The following is a 27,780-nucleotide window of genomic DNA, read 5'->3' on the forward strand; positions in this document are numbered from 1 at the left end:
CTCCAGGGCTCCTAGTGCAACTCCGTACCGCCAAAGATCAAAGCTGATTGTAGGATTCTCAACAGGAAGACATTACATATCCTGCTCAGGATGAATTGATCCCTACACAAATCTATGAATAAAGGAAGTTAGCTAAAAGGATGGAATTATGGACAGTATTTAGAGATGTGCTGTTATTTGACATGGAAACACTCAATTGATGCATTTGTAGTCCTCTTCTAGTTCCATCAGTTGACTGCATTAAGGAAAACTATGACAATAATCACAATGCTTCTTTATGAAGAGTCAGTACAAACTCTTTTGGGCTCCAGGTAGCTTCCGTCTGTTCTGCCCTGTATATACACTTATAACTGGTCCAAAATGCGGCGACCAGGTTCCACTTAGAGATTGTATAGCCCCCTTTCAAAACTGTTGTACTGGCTCAGTTTGTTTCCAGGCCCAATGCAAGGTGCTTCCTTTGGTGTTTAAAGCCCTAAACCGGGGCTGGGAACCTTTGGCCCTCCAGATGTTGCTGTACTACAGTTCCCATCCTCCCTAATCATAGCCTGTGCTGGCTGCAGCTGATGGGAACTGGAGTCCAACATCTGGAGGGCCAAGGGTTCTCCTGCCCTGCCCTAAATTACTTAGGCTCCAAATATCTGAAAGATCACCTGCATCTCTACAGGTCTTTCTGGGAATCAAGACTGGCAGGGAGAGGGCTGTCTTTGCCACCCTCAGTATTACAGGGAACTGCAGCCTGGGAAAACCCTCCCTCTGTGGCAGCCCCTATATTGTGGAACTCTCTCCCAAGAGAGGTGTATCTAGCATCATCATTATTCAGCCTCTGCCACCGTCATTTTTTGTGGGACCCAACTCATCTGTTTTGTTTAATCCATACTGCGGTGCTTTTGTTTGAAATTGTTTTGCTTTTGTAATTGCATAAACTGTTTAACCTGTTTTAATTATCTTATTGTAACCCACCCTGGGACATTATGGAAAGTTAAGAAGCTTTATATAGCCAAGATGTTCCTCATATTCCTTATGAAGGAATATATTTAGCCCACTAATAATCTGATCTTAGAAAAGCTGTTTGAATCTCACAGTTGTTTATTCTAAATGCTTTTTCACATGTCATACTCTTATCTACATCCTTACAGTAAAAATACAGATGCCTTCTGCTTACCTCCCCAAAGTACAAGGACCAGGAATAATCTTGAGTAAAATACCACATTGAACATAGTGAACACACAGGAACAGCACTGTGCTCTCATCTGCCCCCGTTTTCCCTGCACTTAGAATTCTCTCTTAAGCAGCGATATACTCTGATCACCTTCCTACACATCTAGCTTTTGTTTGCAGCATGTACCTGGGCATTTCATGACCTGCTTCTAACTGCATGCTATGTTGGTAATATCAGCAGAGGGGAACTAGACGCTTGCTGGCTGCACTGGAAGTTAATTTGATACCCAGAAAAACAGGGTGGTTGAATGCAAGGAAGGAGCAACACTGGAACCTTATTTGGACATTCAAAGAACTCAGGCAGTGCAAGTGTGGGGAGATAGTGTGCATGGGGCCCATGTGCTAGCCCTGCCCCAACATTCTTGCCTCTGCCAGTCCTATCCCCCCTTTGTATTGAAGGATTCTAATCATGTTCAGCTGAACATGTTTAGAAGCATTCCCACAATCGGGCAAGAATTTGAAGCATATTCACAGCTGAACACACAAGAATTCCTCTTCAGACCTTCTACCCAAAGTGCAAAGGTTTGAGGCTGCAGCTGGGGGCGGGGGGAGAATGGGCCTAGTGTGTGCATCCCCACTCCTTTTTCAGCATGCATTCAGGTGAACACTTGAATAGGGCTTGGAAGAAAGACATGATGGTTGGAAAGGAGTCACAACTGTTCCCCCTCTCCCCCAATCAGTTCGGCTTAGTGTGTTGTCTAAATCCAGGCTCATGGTTAGTCTTGAGAGAGAGAAACTCTGAGCCCAGATTCAGATGACACACTAAGCCAAACTATGGATTAGCTCAGAATAACGCAGTATAAAAACAACCAGGGAGGAGTAAAATGACCACAATCTTTGTTGGGAGCCTGCGCATTTGTAATTTGTGCTAAGCCACTGTTTGGCTTAGTGTGACATGTGAACCAGGCTGATGACAAGTGAAGAACTGTTCAGCTGCAATCAATATGTACATAAGCACTAACACTGCTTTGTCACTGGCTATCAAGACACATTGATGAAGTTTTGATCTCAATATACACAGAACCTTCCTGGTCAACATACATACACAGCAACATTTCAATCAGTCCATCAGTGTTTTAATAAGGGAATTTCTTGAATCATTGTAGAGATTATCTACAAAACAACAATTATTACTTTGGTGCTTTACAAATTATTTTCTGAACTGTAAAATCAAGATAATATACAGCTAAGCGTTAGAGAATATCTAAAAAAAGATACGGCATTACTTTTTCTTTACTGAAATGTTCGTTTTCTTTCAATAGGAACCTCCTACTATCATTTTGGAATGGACAATTCATCACTGTAAAGCTGGAAGGAATGGCAGATTGTATCACTGATTTTTGGCAACCGGATTCCAACGACTACTTAAAACATTTTCAGAGATATTAAAAAAATATTGTGGCCCCCTTTTGCAGTTAAAACAGTTTAAAAAGTTGCACAAAAAATTATGGTAGCAATAACCAAAAAGCATTAATTTTATTTATTTTTTGTTAACAATAGGAACTCTGGTGCTGAAGGACTTTCCAAAGTAAAAAGCAGTTCTCTTTGGGGATATTAGTCAATTAACTTAATAAAGTTCAGTTTTAAGAGGATTTTTCTTTCCTGCTGCGAGGAGAGTCTGCTCCATTTGAGGTTAATGTTCCATTTATTCCATTTTCTAAAAATAAGAACACACATGTAGTTAGCTCTTTTAAAGGTACTGTATATAGAAAACTTATTTTTATTCATTTAGTAAAAAGCAAAACTTAAAGACAACCCCTGCTAGACAAAAGCAAAAGTACGCTCTTGTTCAGCATCCCATTTCCGATAGCTCTAGAATACATCTAGTAAGATTATGTCCAGACAGACCACTTTCTTCCTGGTCATATAGGTATATAATTAACATTTCTCAGAGTGGCTTAGGACAAATAGTTACAATTTTATCCTGTGCTTGGTAGGAATGCCATACTATGTGAAAACAGTTACAGAGGGCTCCTACAATGATTGGCATGTTAGCCTACAATTAAGGAGGCTTAGAGGTTCAAATCCCTAGTCAGCCATGAGGTTTAGTGGGTGACTGTGAGCCAGTCACTTTTATCCTACTTCACAAAGTTGTTGTGAGGATAAAAGAAGGGGGTCCCTGTATGTTACCATGAGCTCCTGGTAGGAAAAGTGGAATATAAATATAATAAATAAAAAATAAACCTGGATTGCTAAATAGGTAAAGCCCTACAATGTAGCAGCTATTTACAGCAGGGATTAGCCACTGTGGTGCAACTCCCATCAACCCCAGCCACTTTGCTCAACCGTCAGAGATAATGGGATTTGTAAAATCTGGAGGGCACATCTTGGTTACTTTTTACTGCCCTTCACAACATTTTCCGTTTTTTGCTTTTCATAAATTTTCATCCCAAGCCAGTTTACAATGCAATTATAAAAATTCTAAACAATAAAACCCTCCAGTAACAATAATATATAATGTAAATTTCAGAGTCAAAGAAAAGAGCAATGAAAGTCTTCCAACAAAACCAGTGCTAAAAAACCCAAATAACCAGAAAGTCTGAAATGTCTTGCTTTGTTTGTAGAGAGCTCTGTTTGCATCCGTTTTGCACTGAAACAAGACTCAGTAAATTCAGATCACTGCTCAGGTTAGTGGATTGTCTACACTCTGCAAATATAGTCACTCACACAGGGGAAGGGGAAGATAAATGAAAAGAAAAAACAAGAGAAGAGCTCCTTCCACAGACAGAGTACTAGGAAAATATGAGATGTTGGTCACACTCACACTATACATCTAAAGCTTCCCGCCAAATGTCCCCACCCCATCCCAGGAACTGCAGTTTGTAAAGGATGCTGAGAGTTGTTAGGAGAGCATTAACTAACTGCAATTCCCAGAATTCTTTGGAGGCAACCATGACTGTTCAAATGGTATAAGACTGCTTTAAATGTACCGTGTGGATGTCACCATGAAATCCAGTAAGCTGTTTGTATTTGCTGCAGAAACTGCAGCTGTCTTAACAGAAAATAGCCTGCAATGGCTTTTGCATAGAGGCTGACATCTATTCAAGACTGCAAATGGTCAAAAAGCACTTTTTCACATGTTCTTGGGCTGGGCTCTGGCAGTAAATAATGCTGGTTCAGATTAAAATGAGAAGGGAAGGAGATAATTTTAGTTTAGTCTTCCAAAACAAAACAAAACACCAGCTACAAGGACTGACATTTGAGCTACAAAAAAAGAAACGTTTCCTGATAAGATTTGTAAAATCTGGAGGGCACTTCTTGGTTACCCTTTTACTGCCCTTCAAAACATTTTCTGTGTTTTGCTCTTCATAAATTTTCATCCCAAGTCAGTTTACAATGCAATTATAAAAATTCTAAACAATAAAGCTCTCCAGTAACAATAATATATACTGTAGTCTCTTTGCAAATAAACTTCAGGAACATATTTTGTTCATTCTAAAATTAAGATAAAAGTACCCACAGGTACAATGGGCTAAAGCGAAGCAAGATATTAAGAGGGAGGGCATCAGCTTAGAATTGCTCCTTCTACTGCTGTCCTCTGCATGTTCAGAGGACTTAAATAGTCTTCATCTGGACTTGTTGGTTTGTGTTGGTGTTTTCTGTCCATTTAATTCAGTGTTTCAAAGTTCTGTTTTTCAACCTGTTCTCTCCTCGTCTTTCCAACCCAATCTCTTTTCTTATGGATACCTTTTCTTTCATTGTTTTAGTTAGTCCCGCCAAGATTTTTAACGGAAACGTTTTATTTCACAAAATGTTGTGAACTGCCTAGGGATTCCAGTCAAAAAGCAGGATGCTAGATTAATCTAGACATTTCACTAGTAAAAAAATACTTTGGTCAATATAACTCTTAGTTTTGCTGCAGCCAGTTACGAATCTAACTAGGCCAAACATAGCATATACATCTGATGTTACATTTAGAGCTAATTTTATCTTCCTATAAATCTGTCTCACCAATATTTGGTTACATAATGAATTAATACCACCTTCCTTGAATTCAGGGAACTTGGTATCAGGTTAAACCTCACTGGTTACCAGCTTCCTAAATGCATTCTGCAACTTGTTTTCTTTTCTACCAAAAATGTACGGAATTACGCATTTGAAATACAAACCTCTTTCTTTTTTGGAGGGCTTGCTTTTCGTTGTTATGAACTTCTTTTTCACTGGTTGGGGAGGTAAAGAATGTTCTCTCCACCTTCTCAGCTGGAAATTGATGAACTTCCACATCATAAAGGCTTGTGTCAAACAGATGGATGCCAGCACACTGATTCTACAAATAGAAGACAGATTATTAGGATTCCTGAAGATCCAGAAATGACAAGCACAGTTCCCACTGGGCAGATGTTTCTTGGCCATTTATTAAGCCTTTAATTTCCTTGTTGTTTGGGAAAGTACATTAGAAGCCCAGAGAGATTAGGTTTAATGGTAGCACAGCAAAGCTTCAGGAATTTACCATGATAATAATACAACAGGAATGCATCGACTGAAAAGTATGTTCCGAAAGCACCATACTGGCAAACCCTCCCTTTCCTATGCAATAACCAAACTATGCTATTATGACAGAGAAGATAACATGTAATTCTCTGACTGGGAAGATGACACATTTAGTCTTGTATTCTGAGGGCAACTTCTCACTGTACATTTTGTACTTCAATCTAGATAAAGTGAAGATAATTTGTTTTTAGTTATCAGTGACATGCACTATGTGGCTAGATAGATCATGATCTGCTGACCACTGTAACAGCATCCTTCCAAGAACTATAAATATAGCCATAGTATTGTGTAACCAGAAGTTGATCCACAGACAAACTCATCCTGAAAGTGAGCCCAAATGCTTGTGGGATGCTTTTGAAAGTTTCTCGTCATCACAGATAGACCTAAACAGCCACCCTCAATGTGAAGGAGTGACACCAACAATATCAGGTGGACAAAGTGTTCAAGTGTTGAATTTAAGGACTGACGTTTGAGCTACAAAAAAAGAAACTTTTCCTGACAAGATAGGCAGCACATACCAGACTTTAATAGCATGTTTTTCTGGGGGGTAGCTCAAAATTTCTGAGCTTCTAAAATGCAAACACTTGGGCACAAACACTAAAATGCAAACACGTGAGCGACACATGAACGAAAGGGAAGCTCTTATTTAATATTGTTGTAGTTATACAAGTCAACTTATTATCTAAATCCATCCTTACATATCTTAATGCAGCACAGAAGGAACGGTTTATACCAGGAACTGAATGTGGTCCTCCAGCCCTCTACCAGGCCCTAGCCCTGCTCTGTGTCCCCCACAAATGCTTTGGTCTAGCTGGCATGTGTCTCTAAACTGTGAAAATACAGGGTGCGTGTGTGAGAAATACAAAATGTAAGAGCACATCAATTGTTCTGCCCACTTTTGCCTCTGCAGCCCCTGGAAGTTTGCCTGTGAGGGAATGTGGCTCTTCGGCTGGAAAAAAGGTTTCCCACCCCTGGTTTACACAAATGCCCATTAACTGGGCATTGTACAAGTTCTACGTAAAGCAAGTTCATGCTGAAGCAGACTATTCAAATAAGTCTAGTTCACATGAAGCTCCGATTTTAAAGCATCGTAACAATGAAAGAGTCAGTCGTTCATCTAATGCAGCATTTCTTTCAAACAGAAGCCCATCAGGTACTTTTGGGGAGCCCACAAGTAGAGGTCTCCCAGTAACTCACATTCAAAGTTTCACTGCCTCTGAATATGAAGTTTCTGTTTAGCTATCATGGCTAATCACATATCCTCCATGAATCTTAAATATACCTGATTGGCAGCACATTGAAGTTCCCAGTACTAAAATCCAATGTTTGATTCTCTGCTCTAGCAAGGCCAAATCCAACAGTAAGGACAGAAAGAATCAAGGTCAGAAGTCTTCCCAAAACAAAAAGAACTGCCCAGAGTGAAAACCTAGAGAAAAGAGACCAGATGTTAACATCTTATTACAGCATCTCACCAGAATACAATCCACTGATTGAAATAAAGGCTGTAAGTAGTACAGAGGCAGATATGACACATTAGGGTGGTGTGGGCCAAAAAACCGCCTTCTTTTTCAAGCATGGTCTATTAATTGCCCTTTCTGGCACATCCACAGAGTCATTCTAGCAGCAAACAAGGTGGTGGAGCTCTGGCATAGTTTTGACACACTTCTGTCATCTCTGAGGATTCAGAAAAGCGCATGAAGCTTTCCAGCCTCAAATGGCTTCCACATTCATTTCAACTGAAGGAGTTGTTCCATGTGCATATACTCCCCCCACCCCTTTATGGACGGGTTGAGGCCTTCCGTCAAAACTAATGGGACCACTGCAGGTGGGGAGAGCTTTGAAGGTGCATCTGAATGCACACAGATTTCAAGAAATAATTGATAATTTCTGTGTGCTTAGCAATTTTATAGTTGTACTGGAGATAATGAAGGCTCTAGGACTGAACACCAAGTTGGCCTTATAGCAGAGAGGCAAAGTAGGCATATATCCGGCTAAAGTGGAACAGCTGCAACACTAGGGGGACTGAAGAAGACCTGCCCTGGGAGTGAGTATCTGAGCATCTGGGTACTTGCCGCTTGCTCCTTTGGGTGGCTGTATTTTGAGACAGCTGAAGTCCCTGTTAAGTGCTGAAAGGACTGGGACCCCCTGCCTGACCCTGGCTCCAGAAAGAGGCTGCAGTTAATTGAGCAGCCTCTTGCATTAGCTCCTGGCTGCATCAGGAGGCATAAAAGCTTGGCTGCCCTTGAGGAGCCCCAAGGGCGAGGGTGCTACCCTCTTCTATTTTTTTCTTTTTTCCCAACCAATCTTGGGGGGCGGGGTTGGCAGTGGGGAGGACATGTGGCTCATGTGTAGTTCCTGCACAGGGTGAGAGCCTGTGCAGTGAAGTGAATGATATGAGAACGTTGCCAGATGCCTTCAGAATGAGAGTCTGTAACTGGCAGAAGGCTGGCCCTCCCTGGGTGTGAGACAGGAGGGGAAATAGATGTGTCCGTGTGAAAAAGTTTGAATGGGTATGACTGTTCCCAATTCTCGCAGAGGCCTACTGGGATAATTGGCTCAGATAGGTTTTGTTGGTGGGCCCATAGGTTTTGTTTGTTGGGTCCATATCAGGTGTTTCGAAGGAGTCTTAGTAAAGAAGAACATGGTTGATACCATCACAATTTCAGTGATCACAGGTAGAGGGAAGTATAGCCATGGGGAGGTGGTGAATTACCATAGAAGACGAGGGAAAGGCTTTCTACACCTTGTTCCTTGCTGCCACTCCTCTCAAGGATGGGTTCCTTGTTGCTCATCTGCTGTGCCCACTGGCCTGTGTGTGTCGTTTAACGCCAGGTTGGTACACAATAAGACCACACTCATCCGTGACTTGATTGTGGATAAAAGTGCCGATTTGGTGTGCATTACCAAGACCTGGGTGGGTGAGCTGGGAGGAGTTGATCTGACCCAGCTTTGCCCACCTGGATACTCGGTACAACACCAGCACAGGCTGCAGGGATGGGGGGGGGAGTTGCTGTGGTCTACAGAACTTCCATCTCTGTCACCAGGAAACCAATGTCTTAGGGCTGCACCTGGTGTCAGGCCAAGGAGACAGGAAACTAGGGTTGCTGCTGGTGTCTTGTCCACCCTGCTGCCTGGCAGCTTCTCTGACCAAGCTGGCGGAGGCCATCTCGGCTGTGGTATTGGAGGAGTCCAGAATGATAGTCCCAGGTGATTTCAATGTCCATGCTGAGGCTGCCTCTAGTGTTCCAGCTCGGGACTTCATGGCCTCCATGATGACCATGGGGTTGTCCCAAGTTGTCACCAGCCCAACACTTAAGGCAGGGCAGACCTTTGACTTGGTTTTTGCTCCAGATGGAAGAAGGGGTGATCTAGAGATGGTGGGGTGAATGTCACCCCTTTGTCATGGTCAGATCACTTCTTGGGGAAGTTTAGACTTATGGCTCTGATCCTTCCCTGCAGGGCGGGTGGGCAGATTAAGATGATTCGCCCTCAGATATTAATGGAATCCACAGGATTCCTGAATGCTCTGGGGGAGTTGCCAGTAGATATAGCAGGTGACCCTGTTGAAGACCTTGTCATGCTGTGGAACAGTGAGGTGCATCAGGCTCTTGATACGGTTGCCTGAATGCCCTCTCTGGCACTGTGGAGCCCGGTTTGCACTGTGGTACACCAGTGAGTTAAGGGGAATGAAACAGGCTGGATGATGGCTAGAGCGCAAGTGGTGAAAAATGTGCTGTGGGGCTGATAGGGCACAAATAAAACATCCTAACTGTGCCTACTGTGTGGCAGTGAGGGCTGCGAAGAAGGCCCACTTGTCTGCCTCCATCACATCCTCAAGTAGCCGTCCAGCGGAGCTTTTCTTTTGTCAGGGGTCTGTTGACATCAACTCCAGGAAATGGCGTTTTAGACCCTTTGAAGCCCACTGTGAATTGTTTGCAAGGCACTTTGAGGGTAAAGTTGCTCGCCTCCTTAGCAGTCTTCATGCCCTATCCACATCTACTGTAGTCCTGCAAATTCTTGGGAACGGTTTCAGTGGATGCGGCCTTATGACGTAGACAAGGTGCTTGTGATGATGTGGCCAGCAATGTGTTCTCTCGACCCTTGACCTTCTTGGCTTATTAAAGCTTGCCGAGGGGTTTGACCGAGTGGATCCAGGGTATGGTCAACGCATCATTGCAGGAGGGAGTGGTTCCAGCTGCCCTGAAAGAGGTGGTGATCTGACCACTCCTGAAAAAGCCCACCGTGGACCCACTGGTTTGCGACAATTACTGACCGGTCACAAATACCCCTTTTTAGGGAAGGTGATTGAGAGGGCTGTGGCGCAGCAATTGCAAGTACTCTTGGATGAAACAGATTATCTTGACCCATTCCAGTCTGGGTTCAGGCCTGGTTATGGGACTGAATCGGCCTTGGTTGCCCTGATGGACAAACTTTATCGGGAGAAAGACAAGGGGAGTGCGACCCTGTTATTCTTACTTGATCTCTGACTGGCTTTTGATCCCATTGACCATGGTATTCTTCTGGGCAGACTTGGTGAGATGGGTATCAGAGGCACTGTTTTACAGTGGTTCAAATCCTATCTCCAGGGTCGTTTTCAGACCTTTTCAGCATTGGGTGATTGTCTTTCAGCCCCCTGGCAGTTGTGCTGTGGGGTGCCGCAGGGTGTCATCTTGTCCCTCATGCTGTTTAACATATATGAAGCCTTTGGGAGCGGTCATCAGGAGATTTGGGGCAAGGTGTCAGCAGTACGCTGACAATACCCAGCTCTATTTCTCTGTAACATCTAAATCAGGAGAGGCCGTGCAAGTCCTTGACCGCTGCTTGGACTCGGTGGTGGGCTGCATGAGGGCCAATAAACTGGGTCTGAATCCTAGCAAGATGGAGGTGCTATGCATTGGTGGTTCCCGAGTTCAGATAATTGGTCAGTTGTCTGCTTTGGATGGGGTCGTACTCCCTCTGAAAGAGCGGGTCCGTAGTTCTGGGGTGCTCCTGGAACCATTTTTGTCACTACAGGTCCAGGTGACCTCAGCGGCTAGGAGTGCCTTTCAACTGGTAAGACAGCAGCAGCCGTTTCTGGACCGGGATAGCCGTGCACTGGTAACCTCCCAGCTGGACTACTGTAATGTGCTCTATGTGGAGCTGCACTTGAGGTTGGTCTGGAAGCTGCAGGTGGTGCAAAATGCGGTGGCGAGACTGCTCACTGGAGCAGGGTATTGCCAACATGTCATCCCGCTGCTGAAAGAATTGCACTGGCTGCCCATTTGCTACTGGGCCAAATTCAAGTGTCTAGTTTTGATGTACAAAGCCCTATACAGCTTGGGACCAGGATACCTGAAAGACCGTCTTATCCCTTATATACCCAGTTGACCACTATGCAGGTGAGGTCCTCCTGCAGATACCATCTTATCAGGAGTTCCGTTCTGCACAACATAGGAAATGGACTTTTAGTGTGGTGGCACCTACCCTGGGGAACTCCCTCCCCTTAAATGTTAGACAGGCACCATTTCTGTTATCTTTTCGGTGCCTACTGAAGACCTTTCTCTTTCAACAAGCCTTTTAAGTTGAGACCTTATCCCAGTTTGTGTTGGAAATGCTTTTTAATATGTTTTTAACCCTTTTTAAAAAAAAAATGTTTTTACCCTTAAAAAAAAAAGATGTTGTGAAAGCTTTTTTTAAAAAAAAGTTTTTAAAGATGTTTTGTTTTAATTTATGTTAAAGTCCGTTTTTATGATGTTTTAATGTGTTTTTAATGCTTTTTTTGCCTCTCTGGGCTCCTGCTGGGAGGAAGGGCGCGATATAAATCAAATAATCAATCAATCAAAATAAATACATCAAGTGCACTGAGCCATACAGGGCAGGAGGTGGCTGGTCAAGGCAGTCGGGGTACCTATGCAAATGATCAGAACAAAAGAAAATCTGGGAGAGAGGTGCATGTGACCAAGAGCTGCATAATTAGGTCAGAACAAAATTGATGTACTGAACTGCAGTAATCAGCCAGGTGTTTTCTTGCAGCATTCTAGGTTTTTTTGTTTTAATTTTTTATTAATTTTTGTAAGCATTGAAGTATACATTAATTGCAGTCTCCGACCGCGAGTACTGCATGACATAAAAGAATATACAGCCATCAAAAACCTAACTCCCCTGCTTTTGCCACAGATGATGACTCAATAAGTACATAATAAGCATCAAGAATTCCTAACATAAATATTGGTCATGTGCAGAACCTGATAATAGATGGTACTATAATCAACTTATAATGTTAAAACAAGATATACACAACATTAGGGGTTCCAATGTAGTGGAGGCTCCCTACCACGTTCCTTCTGATTTTAGTTTTATTTTGGACCAAGAATGTATAATAGTAGTAAGGACATTTTTGTAGGATGCTCTTTTAATTTATATAAAAGCAAGGAGCATTTGCTGAAATGGTCCAACGTTAACTGTACACATACAAGCAGGGCCGGATTATCCATTAGGCTTAATAGGCTGAAGCCTAGGGGCCCGGAGCTCTTGGGGGATGTAGGGCACTGGCCTGAGGGCCCCTGAAGCTACAGACGGCCCTCCGCTCTCCTTCCGTGATCCGCGGAAGCAGGACAGGAGCCGCGGATCATGGGACAAGAGCTTCCGAACTGCCCGCCATCCCCCCGCTTTACTTACCTTTTTCTCTGCTGTTTTTTGCGGTTTGCCATCAATCAAGATGGCGGCTGAGGTTTCCCTAAGGGGCTGAAGCCTCTGCCGCCATCTTGGTTGATGGCACGCATGTGTGCCTAAGAGAAGGGGCCCCTAAACACCAATCAGCCTAGGGGCCCTCCTCAGCTTAATCAGGCCCTGCATACAAGTGTTAACCAGAAATTCTATTTCCAGACAGATTTTTAAAGGTGAGAAGTAATCACTGTAAAGTACTTACCCTTTCTGATATTTTTCATCACTGAAGTAAAAGAGTCTGGAAATGTGGAACAGAAATTCCACAAAGTAATGTGACACAAGAAGAACAAGGCCAAGATGGGTCAAACTATAAAAACAAAAAGGGAAGCAAAAAGGTTGCTGATTGACAAGAATGACACAAGGTCTTTGATTAAACCCCCTCATTTGACATTACATCAATGAAATTTGGCACACATATTCAGGGCTCAATTCCGACAACTCAGGTCTGAATACCAAATCAGACTCCTAGGTCTGTTTTGAAAAGGGCCTACAAATAAAGACACATTCTAAGAACATAAGAAGAGCCTGCTGGATCAGGCCAGTGGCCCATCTAGTCCAGCATCCTGTTCTCACAGTGGCCAACCAGGTGCCTGGGGGAAGCCCGCAAGCAGGACTCGAGTGTAAGAACACTCTCCCCTCCTGAGGCTTCCAGCAACTGGTTTTCAGAAGCATGCTGCCTCTGACTAGGGTGGCAGATATATATAGCATGATAGATCCATCAATGACAGAGATTATCAGAATGAAAATCTGACACCTGTCTCTTGGTTCCCCAGCCATTCAAGGTAGAGTTTAAGGGCAGGCAAGATAGGTTGCCTCAGCTGTGGTGTCACAATTACGGAACACTTTCCTGAGGGAGGCCTACCTGGCTGTCTTTATTGCCCTTCTGCCAAATAGTGATAACATGACTCTTTTATGGAGATTTGGGGGAAGTGTATTTGGTGGCAATTGTATTGCAACTCTAATTCTGCTGGTCTTGATTTGGCATTCACATTCAAGGAACCTCTTGATTTTAAGTGTCCACTTTTCAAGGGAACAATGAAATGTGTAAAAATACACCACAATGAGAGATTTGATTAAAAAAGGGAGTTCAAATTGAAGCATGGGCTTACAGCTTAATTCCACATTTGAAGTTCAAGTACCTTGCTTGATTCCCCACACTTGATTTCAAAGGAGGGGGAGAAATACAAAAGATATCTTGTAATCTACCCAGGATATGAAAATAAAGTGGATGTGCACATTCAAGATAAACTCTACAGCCCACATTCAAGTATGAGCTTGTCTAATACATTCATTTTCAAGAAGGCCAGGAAACACATTTCCTTGAGCACTGAATTATTGCCATGAAACTTCTCCCTTTAAGTTAGTAGACTTCTGAGCCACTTTGCAGGTAAGTTATGTTGGAACCCAGTTAGTGGACATTCACCATGTGTTTACTATTAATTTTTAAAAATTATTTATTGTATTTGTACCCCCCTGCTCCCTCTACAGAGCTCAGCATGACAGCAAAATATGTATGTCACTTACTTTAACAGATACGCTCCAGTGATATGGAAAAGATAGAGTCCAATGTAAACAAGCTGGCGAGGGATGTCTTCCTATGAAAAAGCCACAACATTATCAATTTGGCAGGAAATTCTCATTATTTTAAATGTATTAACCAATTTCTAGGTATTACCCAATCAGCATAATCCTTGTTTGTCTTACACTACACTGTTTTAGTAGCTGATCTTTGAATTTATTCATGCAAAAAGAAAGAATAAAAACAGATAATTGCAAATACAAATAAGATTTCTACAATATGCAGTCCCCAGTTCCCCATGTTCAGGTTCCAAAGTTGAGAAACATCTCCACTTAAGGAGCAATTAAATGTATTACTGTTGCTCTGGATATAGCAACATCCATCCTCCTGATGAAATAGTAAAAATCACACACTGATATTGCCGCCATACAAGACCTTATTCACTGTTTGCTAACCTGCCATCTTTAAGGACATAATGTCCAAATTACTCTTATTACAATTCAAACCAGGAACTGTTCAACCAAGCAGAAAATTATTTTTTGTTAGCAGGAAACGAGAAGAATCTCACTGTATTTCCCTGGTAGCTGCTAAGTTACCCAGAAATTTCTGAATGCTAATAAGCTGATTGTAATGGTGAAAATTGTCCACGTTTATATTACAGTTCTGTTTTGCTTTCTATTGAGATCATCAGAAACCAGAGCTGACAGATAGTGGAATGTGCAAAGGGGGAAGAAGAATTGTGGTTGGTTGAAACAGGAAATGAAACTGTCAGATATCCTCTTTATGACTCTGCTGTAGGATAGGGAGTGCATGAGTCTTGCTGCTCCCCATTCATGCTAAACTGTGGTTTAGTGCTGGGTCTCACCCTCACCATTTTTTAGTTTTTCAGGGCAGCAGCAAAGCCTTCAAAAGTTTGCAGTTCAACAACTAAGGGCGCAATCCTTCTGGTAGTTACACTGGACTAAGGAGATTCAGGATGCGGCATAGCTGCAGTGGAGGAAGAAGGGTGTTGGTGCAGCTGTGCTGTGCTGGTTACAAGTTTCCCACCCGGGTGCAGCTGGAGAACTTCGCCACCACCCGGGCGCAACTGAGACTTGGCTAGCGCAACCGAGGCCAGAGCAAGGCCCTAAAAAGGGGCATTCAGGGGAGGTCAAGGCAGAACTAATGACAGGGGGACTTACACCGCATCCTGGCCCTATGAGGTTCCGTCCTGCATGCTCAATTCCCAGCAGATGCTATGCTGGGAGAAAGGGCGGCAGAAGGAAACATAGATTTCTTTTCCTTCTGCTGAGCTCTGCCAGTGCAGCCAGCGTGCTCCCCTACGCAGGGCTCCTGGACAGAGGTAGGGTGTGGTGGCCCCTTCTACTGGCTCCACTCCTGCTGGCCTCTGCTGTGTTGGATTGCTCTGTAAGTTTCCCAGATACAGTTTATTTTTTCCAATTTAATGGGAAACTCCTATGCATGCCTATTCATAAGTAATTTCCTTTGAGTTCATTGGGACTTGTTCCCAGGTAAGCGTTCCCAGGTAAGGATTGCATCCTAATCATTAAAAAAGAAAACCTTATCACCTAATCTACTTTCATGGCAAGGAAAGAAGAGGAATGCATCCAGATATAAACCAAGTTCCTTGGAGAGGTAATTTGTAGAAGTCTTCCCCAACTTCAGGCCTACATGCAGTGCATAAGAACACTACTAACGTTAAAAGACACAGAACTATGCAACAACGTGCTTGCTTAAAACACTACCACCAGCAAAGTGTTTGCTTTTCTTTGCTTATTTATAAAAATATTTAGATACTGCTATTCATAAAAAAATTAAACATATATACAGTGCCTTGCAAGAGTAATCAGGCCCCTTACCAATGCTCTCAAATTACTGAATCGCAAATGGTACATTGTAATTTCATTCTGTATGATTTTTTTTTGGAAACACTGAAACTCAAAATCAATTATTGTAAGGTGACATTGGATTTATGTTGGGAAATGTTTGTAAGAAACAAAAAACTGAAACATGTTGCTTGCATAAGTATTCAACCTCTGTGCTGTGGAAGACCCCAGTTTACACAGACAAAAGAAACCGCCCTATCGAGGACACAGTTACCTTACCATTGGCCTCCACCTGTGAACTATTAAAGTTGCTACCCCATTATCAGGATAAAACCCCCACTGTTGAAGGATCATTGGTCTGGCTGTGGATCTGAAAGAAAATGAAGACCAAAGAGCATTCTACAGAAGTGAGAGACAACGTAATACAAATGCATAGATTAGGAAAAGGGTGCAAAATAATTTCCAAGTGTTTGGATATCCCAGTGAGCACACTTGGATCAATAATCAGGAAGTGGAACCTGCGTCACACCACCCAGGCACTGCCAAGAAAAGGCTGGTCCTCAAAACTCAATGCTCAACAAAGGAGACTTGTGAGAGAAGCCACAGAGAGGCCAACCATCACTTTGAAGGAGCTACAGAGTTCAGTGGCTGGGAGTGGAGTAATGGTGCACCAGTCAACCACATCAAGAGCTCTGCATAATACTGGCCTGCATGGGAGGATGGCAAGAAAGAAGCCGTTACCCAAAAAGTACCATCTGAAAGCACGTCTGGAGTTTGTCAGAAAGCATGACAGTGCCCCAGCTGCAATGTGGGAAAAGGATTTGTGGTCAGATGAGACCAAGATAGAGCTTTTTGGCCAAAACTCAAAGCACTGTGTGTGGCGCAAACCTAACGCTGCTCATGCCTCAAGACACACCATCCCTACAGTGAAGTATGGTGGTAGCAACAGCATGCTGTGGGGATGCTTCCCATCAGCAGGGACTGGGCATCTTGTTAAAATGGAAGGAAGAATGGATGGAGCAAAATACAGGGAAATACTGCAAGAGATCCTGCTTCATTCCACTAAAAAACTGAAGCTTGGGAGGAAATTCACTTTTCAGCAGGACAATGATCCCAAGCACAAGGCCAAAGCAACATGGGAGTGGCTCATGAAGAAAAAGTTGAAAGTCCTACAGTGGCCCAGTCAAAGTCCTGATGTCAATCCTATTGAGAATCTGTGGTGCTCTTTAAAAATTGCGGTCCACAAGCAATGTCCAACCAACCTGAAGGACCTGGAGCGAATCTGCCAAGAAGAATGGGCCAAAATCCCCCCGACACTGTGTGCAAAGCTGGTACATACCTATCCCAAAGGACTTAATGCTGTTATTGCAGTGAAACGTGGCTCTACCAAATATTAATGTGTTGGGATTAAATAAAACACTTGTGCAAGCAACATGCTTCATTTTTTTATGTTTCTTACAAACATTTCCAAACAGCTGCAGCACTAGGGGCCTGAAGAAGACCTGCCCTGGGAGTGAGTATCTGAGCATCTCGGTGCTTGCTGCTCACTCCTTTAGGTTGCTGTCCCTCGAGATAACTGAAGTTTTTGGTAAGTGCTGCAAGGACTGGGACCCCCTGCCTGACCCTGGCTCCAGAGAGAGGCTGCAGTCAATCTTGCAGCCTCTTGCATCAGCTGCTGGCCGGGGCAGGAGACATAAAAGTCCAGCTGTGCTTGGGTGACACCAAAGGGGGTTGCCCCTTGGGGAGTCCCAAGAGCGAAGGCGCTACCCCCTTTCTATTACCTTTTATTTATTTTCTTTTTCTTTTTAATTTGTTTTCTGTTAAACCAATCTAGAGGAGATTGGTAGTGGGGAGGGCGTGTGGTGCATGTGTAGTTCCTGCACAGGGTTGAGAGCCTGTGCAATGAACTGAATGATAGGAAAAAGTCACCAGATGCCTTCAGAATGAGAGTCTGTAACTGGCAGAAGGCTGGCCCTCCCTGGGTGTGAGACAGGAGAGGGAGTAAATGGATCTTGTGGGAAAAGGTTTGAATGGGTATGACTGTTCACAATTCTTGCAGAGGCCTACTGGGATAATTGGCTCAGGCAGGTTTTGTTGGTGGGCTCTTGTTGGGTCCATATTAGGTGTTTAGGAGGATTCTTAGTAAGGAGGGACATGGGTGATGCCACCCCAATTTCAGTGATCACAGGTAGAGGGAAGTATAGCCATGGGGAGGTGGTGAATTACCATAGAAGACGAGGGAAAGGCTTTCTACACCTTGTTCCTTGCTGCCACTCCTCTCATGGATGGGTTCCTTGCTGCTCATCTGCTGTGCCCACTGGCCTGTGTGTGTTGTTGTTTAACACCAGATTGGTACACAATAAGACCACTCGCATCCATGACACGATTGTGGATGAAGGTGCCGATTTGGTGTGCATTACCAAGACCTAGGTGGGTGAGCTGGGAGGAGTTGATCTGACCCAGCTTTGCCCATCTGGATACTCGGTGCAACACCAGCACAGGCTGCAGGAATGGGGGAGAAGGGGGAAGGAGCTGCTGTGGTCTACAGCACTTCCATCTCTGTCACCAGGAAACTAGGGTTGCTGCTGGTGTCCTGTCCACGCTGCTGCCTGGCAGCTTCTCTGACCAAGCTGGCGGAGGCCATCTTGGCTGTGGTGTTGGAGGAGCCCAGAACAATAGTGCTGGGTGATTTCAATGTCCATGTGGAGGTTGCCTCTAGTGTTCCAACTCAGGACTTCATGGCCTCCATGATGACCATGGGGCTGTCTCAAGTTGTCACTGGCCCAACACATAGGGCAGAGCACACCCTTGACTTGGTTTTTGCTCCAGAAGGAGGAAGGGGTGGTCTGGAGATGGGTGTGTGTGGATGTCACCCATTTGTCATGGTCAGATCACTTCTTGGGGAAGTTTAGACTTATGGCTCTGATCCTTTCCTGCAGGGGTGGTGGACAAATTAAGATGGTCTGTCTCTGGAGCCCAATGGAATCCACAGGATTCCTGAATGCTCTGGGGGAGTTCCCAGTAGATAGAAAAGGTGACCCTGCTGAAGCCCTTGTCATGCTGTGGAACAGTGAGGCACGTTAGGCTCTCGACACAGTTGCCCCTGAGTGCCCTTTCCAGTATTGTGGAGCCTGGTTTGCACCTTGGTACACCGGTGAGTTAAGGGCAATGAAACAGGTTGGATGATGGCTAGAGTGCAAGTAGCAAAGGACGTGCTGTGGGGCTGATCAGGCACGAGTAAAACATCATAACCGTGCCTACTGTGTGGTGGTGAGGGCGGCGAAGAAGGCCCACTTGTCTGCCTCCATCGCATCCTCAAGTAGCCGTCCAGTGGAGCTTTTCCGTATTGTCAGGGGTCTGTTGACATCATCTCCAGGAAATGGAGTTTTAGACCCTTTGAAGCCCACTGTGAATTGTTTGCAAGACACTTTAAATGTAAAGTTGGTTGCCTCTGTACCAGTCTTGACGCCCCACCCACATCTACTGTAGTCCCTGTGAGGCGTCCTTCCCTGGCTCTCCCTGTCAGGTTCCTACCTGCTCGTGGTTACTGCCTGTCTCTAGGCACCACCAGGGACTCCACCAGTCTGGACCGCTCTCTCTTATTTCTCTCCCCGCTCTAGCACAGATCTCAACAGATCCCCCTGCTAGGCAACCACCAGTAACGTCCCAATACTAGTATTCCCAGAGACTCTGAATACTGGTATTGCTATTCTCTTCACCGCTGCCACCATTTGTTACAGTTCCCCTTCAGCCTTGGTCATTACCTTACCCTCCCTTCTGGTCTGTGAAACCCCAGCCAAGGATCAGGCCTTTGGTAAACCAAATTAAGTATTTATTACAGATGACAAAGCTAACAAGATTAACAAGATTTTTTCTTAAGGCACATAAGCATATGGTTTTACTCAATACTAATCCGAACTCCACCTCCCTCCTTCTTCACGCTCTCCTGGCAAACAACTCTCTCAAACCCCACCAAGCAATCCACTCTTTCTCTTCTCCCCCCAGATTCCACAATTCACCACCTCACATCCACCCAGATTTACCTGTCATCCTTTCATTTATACTGTCAGCCATTTTAAACATTCAGCCAATCATCAAGCATTCTATTGCCCATTCACTCCCCCTCCTCTTTCACTACTTACCATGTATACTCTAAACAACCAGCACTTACCATATATACACTAATATATAGGAACATCACAGTCCCCAATGAGGTTGCAACTCCTTGGGAACGGTTTCAGTTGATGCGGCTTGATGACATAGACAAGGTGCTTGTGATTATGCGGCCAGCAATGTGTCCTCTCAGCCCTTGCCCTTCTTGGCTTATTAAAGCTTGCCAAGGGGGTCTGAAAGAGTGGATCCAGGGTGTGGTCAATGCATCACTGGAGGGAAGTGGTTCCACGCACCTTGAAAAAGGCGGTGATCCGACCACTCCTGAAAAAGACCACCCTGGACCCATTGGTTTATGACAACTACCAACTGGTTGCAAATACCCCCTTTTTAGGGAAGGTGATTGAGAGGGTTGTGGTGCAGCAGTTGCAAGTACTCTTGGATGAAACAGATTATCTTGGCCCATCCCAGTCTGGGTTCAGGCCTGGTAATGGGACTGAATTGGCCTTGTTCGCCCTGATGGATGACCTTTATCAGAAGGAGGACAGGAAAAGTGCAACCCTGTTATTCTTACTTGATCTCTCAGCAGCTTTTGATCCCATCGACCATGGTATCTGTCTGGGCTGACTTGGTGAGATGGGTATTGGAGGCACTGTTTTACAGTAGTTCCGATCCTATCTCCAGGGTCACTTTAAGAGAACAGCATTGGGTGACTGTCTTTTGGCGCCCTGGCAGTTGTGCTGTGGGGTGCCACAGGGTACCATCTTGTCCCCCATGCTGTTTAACATCTATATGAAGCCCTTGGGAGGAGTCACCAGGAGGTTTGGGGCAAGGTGTCAGCAATACGCTGACGATACCCAGTTCTATTTCTCTGTAACATATGAATCGGGAGAGGCCGTGCAAGCCCTGGACTCGACTGACTGGACTCGATGGTGGGCAGATGAGGGCCAATAAACTGACTCTGAATCCTAGCAAGGCAGAGGCACTGTGGGTTGGTGGTTCCCGAGTTTGGATAATTGGTCAGTTTCCTGCTTTGGATGGGGTCGTACTCCCTCTGAAAGAGCAGGTCCATGATCTATGTGTGCTCCTGGATCCATCTTTGTTGCTAGAGGCCCTGATGACCTCCGTGGCTAGGAGTGCCTTTTACCAGTTTTGGCGGGTAAGACAGCTGCGGCTGTTTCTGGACTGGGATAGCCTGACCACTCTTGTCCATGCACTGGTAACCTCCAGGCTGGATTACTGTAATGCGCTCTATGTGGGGCTGCACTTGAGGTTGGTCTGGAAGCTGCAGCTGGTGCAAAATGCGGCTGCAAGACTGTTCACTGGGGCAAGGTATCGCCAACATGTCACCCCGCTGCTGAAAGAATTTCACTGGCTGCCCATTTGCTACCGGGCCAAGTTCAAGGTTCTAGTTTTGGTGTACAAAGCCATATACAGCTTGGGACCAGGATACCTGAAAGACCGTCTTATCCTTATATACCCAGTCGATCACTGCGCTTTGCAGGTGAGCGCCTCCTGCAGATACCATCTTATCAGGTGGTCTGTTCTGCACAACATAGGAAACGGACCTACCCTGTGGAATTCCCTCCCCTTAAATGTTAGGCAGGTGCCATCTCTGTTATCTTTTCAGTGCCTTTTGAAGACTTTCCTCTTTCAACAAGCCTTTTAAGTTGAGACCTATCCCAGTCTGCGTCTGTGTTGGATTTGCTTTTAATTTTTTTTAAAAACAACAATGTTTTTTAACCCTTTTTAAAAGTGGTTTTTAAAGCTTAAAAAAAATGTTTTTAAAGTTGTTTTGTTTTAATGTATTTTAAGGTCTGTTTTTCTGATGTTTTGATGTGTTTTTAGCGCTTTTGTTTGCGGCCCTGGGCTCCTTCTGGGAGGAAGGATGGGATATAAATCAAATAATAAATAAATAATAAATAAAACATAAAACCAATGTCACCTTACAGTATTTGATTTTGAGTTTCAGTGTTTCAAAATAAAATACCATACAGAACAAAATTACAATGTACTATTTGTAATTCACTAATATGAGAGCATTGATCAGGGGTTCGATTACTTTTGCAAGGCATATATATACACACACAATAAAACCATATAAAGATTTAAAATAGGAAATCATCAACTAACTATTGCAGAAAGATCTTTTCAACTGCCTGCATATGGCTGGTGACAAAGTTTTCAGCAAGCATATAAAAGTCAGAACAGAAGGTGCCGGCTGAATCTCTAGTGGCAGAGCATTCCACAGGACTGGATGACACTCAAGGCTGGAGTTCTTGTTGTCAAATGAGCCTCGCCAACCCAGGGTGTAATTGGAAGAGTTCAATTTTCTTTCCTACTTTCCAGCTAATCAAGATTTTCCTTTTTACAGGCTTCTGAACATGAAATTAAAGGTGGACTTACTTTTTTTGTTTTTTGGAAATAGAGTTCTGGAAAGGCATGGAACCAGTATGCCAGCTGAGCGATGTAAAAAAATTTCATTTGAAACCTAGAATGCAGCATGGAAGAGTGAAAGGTCAAAGATAATGAAATATCTCCTGAAAAAGACCTTGTTTGATGTGTTACAATGGAGTCACATCTGAAATGTTTGCCAGAGAGAACTAATGACGTGATGGAAACTACTGGCCACAGATTGTTGTATAAGAACAACATGCCTGGAACTGGCATCAGAAGGTCAGGACAGCATGCTTTTATATCATACAAGTATGATATAGTTTAACACTTTTAAATTTTATTTTGAATAAAAAAGCAAGTTATTAGTTCATTTAATAGTATGGGATAAGTTAAAAAAAACTATTCAACACATAAGCCACCCCGCAAATGTAGTAAAATAAACTCACGGCATTGATGTATGCGGATAGTCCCTCCACAGCGATGTTGGATCAGATACATAATTCTCCTGAAAACAAGAAGTACTGTTACTTGATACAGGCCTAAATTGAATTGAATTGAAACTTTATTTTTACCCCACCCTTTTTCCAAACTGGAACTCAGCACAGCTTACAAATACAACTCATGTAGTTAAAAACACAGAAAAACATACAATTAAAATACCATTAAACTATGCACAACCTTAAAACCTTAAAAGGCACTTAAAAATCTAAAAACAATTTAAAATAATACAAATAAAAATATAAAACAATAAAACAAGCCTTGTAAAGCCCAATCCTAAACACCTTCCATCCCAAAAGCCTGTCGGAATAAAAAAGTCTTTACTTGCTGACGGAAGGATGGCAAGGAGAGGGCCATTTTTGCCTCCCTAGGATGGGAGTTCGAGAACCTAGGAGCAGCCACTGAGAAGGCCCTATCTCGCGTCCCCACCAATTGCACTTGCGAGGGTTTTGGGACTGAGAGAAGGGCCTCTCCTGAAGATCTCAGGGCCCAGGCAGGCTCGTATAGGGAGATACGGTCTGACAGATAGCCTGGACCTGGGCCGTATAGGGCTTTAAAGGTCAAAACCAGCACTTTGAATTGTGACCGGAAACAAACTGGCAGCCAGTGGAGCTGTTGTAACAAGGGAGTTGTATGGTCCCTATAACCAGCCCGTTAATACTCTGGCTGCAGCTCTTCGTACCAGTTTAAGTTTCCGAACAGTCTTCAAAGGCAGCCCCACATAGAGCACGTTACAGTAATCTAAACGTGATGTAACTAAGGCATGCATCACTGTAGTCAAATCAGGCATTTCCAGGAATGGGCGCAGCTGGCACACTACTCTTAAATGGGCAAAGGCACTCCTGGCCACAGCCGAGACCTGGGCCTCCAAGTTCAGAGCTGAGTCCAGGAGCACACCCAAACTGCGACCCTGTGTCTTCAGGGGGAGTGTAACCCCATCCAGCACAGGCTGAATCCCTATTCCCTGATCTGCCCTTTGACTGACCAGGAGCACCTCTGTCTTGTCTGGATTTAGTTTCAATTTGTTCGCCCTCATCCAGTCCATCACTGATGCCAGGCACTGGTTCAGGATCAGGACAGGTTCCTTAGCTTTAGGTGGAAAGGATGACACTCAGCTCTATCCCTCGTTTAAGTCCTCACCAGAGTTGGCTGTGGATACCATGTCCAAGTGCCTGGAATCCGTAAGTGGATGGATGGGAAGGAATAGGCTGAAGCTGAACCCCGATAAGACCGAGGTATTACTCGTGGGAGACAAGAGAAGGTTGGGGGATATAGACCTGGTGTTGAATGGGGTACAGTTGCCCCTGAAAGACCAGGTTTGCAGCCTTGGGGTCATTCTTGACTCCCAGCTGTCCATGGAGGCTCAGGTTTTGGCAGTGAGCCGGGCAGCGTGGTATCAACTTCATCTGATACGGAGACTGCAACCCTACCTTCCTTCCCACCTGCTCCCACGTGTGATACATGCCCTAGTCTCCTCTCGCTCAGACTACTGTAATGCGCTCTACGTGGGGTTACCCTTGAAAACGTTCCGGAAATTACAACTGATACAGAATGCGGCGGCTCGTTTGATAAAGAACAGCCGCCGTCGTGACCATATCACCCCAGTGTTAGAAGATCTACACTGGCTGCCAGTTGTCTACCGGGCCCAATTCAAGGTGTTGGTATTGACCTTTAAAGCCCTATACGGTTTTGGCCCAGTTTATTTGAAGGAGCACCTCCAGCATCACCAATTATGCTGCCTGACAAGATCAGCCACGCAAGACCTTCTCTCGGTCCCACCGGTCAAAACAGCAAGGCTGGTGCGGACCAGAGAGAGGGCATTTTCGATTGTGGCCCCCACCCTCTGGAATTCCCTCCCTTTCGATCTGCGTCATGCCCCCTCCTTGGCGGTTTTCCACCAAGCATTGAAGACCTGGCTATTCAGGCAGGCCTACAATATCTCTGGGGTGGGTCAGTTTTAATGTTGTTTTAACTGGAAGAGGGATTTAGAGAACTATTCACAGTGTTCCTCTTGTTTTTATATTGTATTTTGCTATGTTGTTGTACGTCGCCTAGAGTGGCCGTTCACTCGGCCAGATAGGCGACTTAAAAATAAAATTTTATTATTTATTATTATAAAGGAGAAATAGAGTTGGGTGTCATCCGCATACTGATGGCACAGAACCCCAAACCCCCGGACAACCTCTTCCAGCAGTTTCATATGGATGTTAAATAACATGGGGGACAAAACTGAACCCTGAGGGACCCCATAGGTCAACAGCCAAGGAATCGAACAGGAGTCCCCCAGCACCACCTTCTGAGTTCGTCCCTCCAGAAAGGAATGGAACCATCGTAACACAGTGCCCCCAAGTCCCATCCCAGCAAGGCGGTCCAGAAGGATACCATGGTTGATGGTATCGAAAGCCGCTGAGAGGTCCAGTAGAACTAACAAGGACACACTCCCCCTGTCTAGCTCTCTGCGAAGGTCATCCACCAAGGCGACCAAAGCTGTCTCTGTCCCGTAACCAGGCCTGAAACCAGACTGAAATGGATCCAGATAATCCGTTTCATCCAAGAATCTCTGGAGCTGGGCAGCCACCACATGCTCTATTACCTTGCCCAAAAATGGAATGTTGGAGACTGGCCGATAATTTCCCATTATGGAGGGATCCAGGGAGGGCTTTTTCAACAAAGGCCGTACAACTGCCTCTTTTAGGCACGATGGAATTCTGTCCTGTTGTAAAGAGGCATGAACTACTCCCCTCACCCACTTGGCCAGTCCCCCTCTGGCACTTTTGATGAGCCAGGAAGGGCAAGGATCCAGCAGACATGTGGTGGCTCTCGCCTCTCCAAGGATCTTGTCCACATCCTCGGGCTGTACAAATTGAAAGGAATCCATTATTATTGGACAAGCAGGACCCAAAGTTACATCCCCTGAGACTGTATCAATTTTAGCGTCCAAGTCGGAGTGAATCTGAGCGACTTTATCTGCAAAGTGCTGTGCAAATTCTTGACAGCAGGCTGTTGAGTGGTCTATATTACCCTCCTGGGGGCCAGAGTTTAAAAGACCCCTGACCACTCGACGCAATGGTGGCAGAAAAGAAAAGTTTCTTCTTAGCCCGCACTGCCATGGAGTAGGCCAACGTCGCTCAAGTCCCCGTCTTATTCGTTTCATTGCTGCCAGCTCCCTGGTAAAACAGGGAGCTGGTTTGGCTCCACTCCATAAGAGGGGACGCTCAGGAGCAATCGTGTCCACCGCCCTGGTCATTTCCCCATTCCAGAGGTCAACCAGGGCTTCGAGAGAATCACCTGCCGCAGTGACAGGAAAATCTCCAAGAGCCATCAGAAAACCATCCTGATCCATCAGCCTCCTGGGGCGGACCATCCTAATCGGTCCCCCACCCCTGCAGAGGTTCTGAGTCCCAGTGAGTCTAAACCCAACCAGGTAGTGATCTGTCCATGACAACGGAACTATAGAAAGTTCCTCCACACCAAGATCACCATCATCCCATCCAACACAGAAAACAAGGTCCAAAGTGTGACCAGCGACATGTGTGGGGCCAGATAATACTTGGGACAGACCCATGGTTGCCATGAAATCCTGAGCCACTCCCGACAGAGCAGTCTCGGTATGGATGTTGAAGTCACCCAACACCACAAGCCGAGGGGACTCTAACACCAACCCCGAGACTACCCCAGCTAGCTCAGGAAGGGAGACTGTTGAGCAGCGGGGAGGGCGGTACACCAATCATTACAAATTCCTTTGTACAGCTAAGAGAGCTTACTTGTGGGACCGCCTTACCCCATATGTGCCCACTCAAGCATTTGATCTGCGGAACAGGCACTGTTACAGGTGCCACATAATATCCATTCCACAAGTGTAAGAAATCGTTCTTTTAGTATGGCAGCTCCTACTCTTTGGAACTCCTTGACAATTGGCATCAGGCAAACACCTTCGCTGTATTCTTCTCCGCACCTGCTTAAAACTTTTTTGTTTAGGCAAATCCTATCCAGACACATAGATACTGATTTTTAAATTTTTTTGTTGATGTTTAAATTGCTTTAAAAATGTTTTACTTACTTTTAAAACCAAGTAAGCAAACTTAGAGTGTTTTATTGATAATTTTAATGTCTTTGTAAACAGCTTAGAGGTTTTTTACAATCAAGTGACTCCTGCACTTGCCTGGCATCCTAACACTGGCATCACTGCTGCTTACCAGGAGGGGGCGAGGTGACAGGGAGACTGGGGCCTCTGCACTGCACCAATCCTCCCACTCCTCCCAGCAAGCCCAAGCTCCACTACTGCAGTGAGAACAGGTAAATGCTACTGCCCCTCCTTGCTGGCCACTCCTGCTTCCTAGGCTCAACCACAGGGCCTGCCAAGTTCCTACCATCACATAAGTCTAGCACCCCTCTCACACTACACCCTTTTCTCAGAAAGGGTTCCAGAACAGCAAGAACATTGTATCAGGGATGGAAGTTTCTCAGTGTTCTAGGACTGGATTTTTACAACTTAGAGTAAGGAGCCATGTATCAGAAAACCTTCCCCCATGTAAGGCAGCCAACATGAAATATCAACTACTAGTGCAATATTAGTTTCCCCAACCTTTCCCATCCAGAAAACAAGCGAGTTCTGCCATCTGCCAACACGTAACTCCTTTGGAAGATACTACAGTGCAACACTGAGTCTCTAACCACTCCACTCCCACTCAGAATAAAATGGAAGTATAAATGGCCCCCATGTACTAAGATAGGAGTCCAAAAGGTTAGTGTTCTCAATTTGCCTATGTAGAAAGAAATAGAATCTGTGTTAACAAGAAACCCAAGCAGGGTAGAGGAATAATGTTCTCCTCGACCCAATGCACAAAAGCTAAATCACAACAGCTGAACATTGATGGGGAGCGCTAAGCTCCTGTCCACTTCTAGGTTCCCGGAAGGAGATGGAGAAAATAGAAGAAGCAAGTTGGAGACTCTGAGTAGTACTCATCAGCTTCAAAGTACCTCAGAGCAAGGAGATTTCCACAGCTCTGCATTTTG

General features: G+C 44.7%; 1 protein-coding gene across 1 annotated transcript in view; it reads right to left on the reverse strand.

The window, feature by feature from the left end:
• Positions 1-2,272: 2,272 nt before the first annotated feature.
• TRAM1 (translocation associated membrane protein 1) overlaps positions 2,273-27,780 on the reverse strand; it is a 30,281-nt gene continuing 4,773 nt past the window's right edge. Inside the window, exons 5-11 of the mRNA XM_061601109.1 lie at positions 22,713-22,771; positions 22,276-22,360; positions 13,939-14,009; positions 12,617-12,721; positions 6,992-7,135; positions 5,328-5,485; positions 2,273-2,875 (exon numbers count right to left, since the gene is read on the reverse strand). Of these exons, the coding sequence (XP_061457093.1) occupies positions 2,802-2,875; positions 5,328-5,485; positions 6,992-7,135; positions 12,617-12,721; positions 13,939-14,009; positions 22,276-22,360; positions 22,713-22,771 (696 nt within the window). The 3' untranslated portion in view covers positions 2,273-2,801. The remainder of the gene's footprint in view (positions 2,876-5,327; positions 5,486-6,991; positions 7,136-12,616; positions 12,722-13,938; positions 14,010-22,275; positions 22,361-22,712; positions 22,772-27,780) is intronic.

The sequence above is a fragment of the Rhineura floridana genome, chromosome 1 (assembly GCF_030035675.1).
Source record: "Rhineura floridana isolate rRhiFlo1 chromosome 1, rRhiFlo1.hap2, whole genome shotgun sequence".
NCBI classification, from domain to species: Eukaryota; Metazoa; Chordata; class Lepidosauria; order Squamata; family Rhineuridae; genus Rhineura; species Rhineura floridana.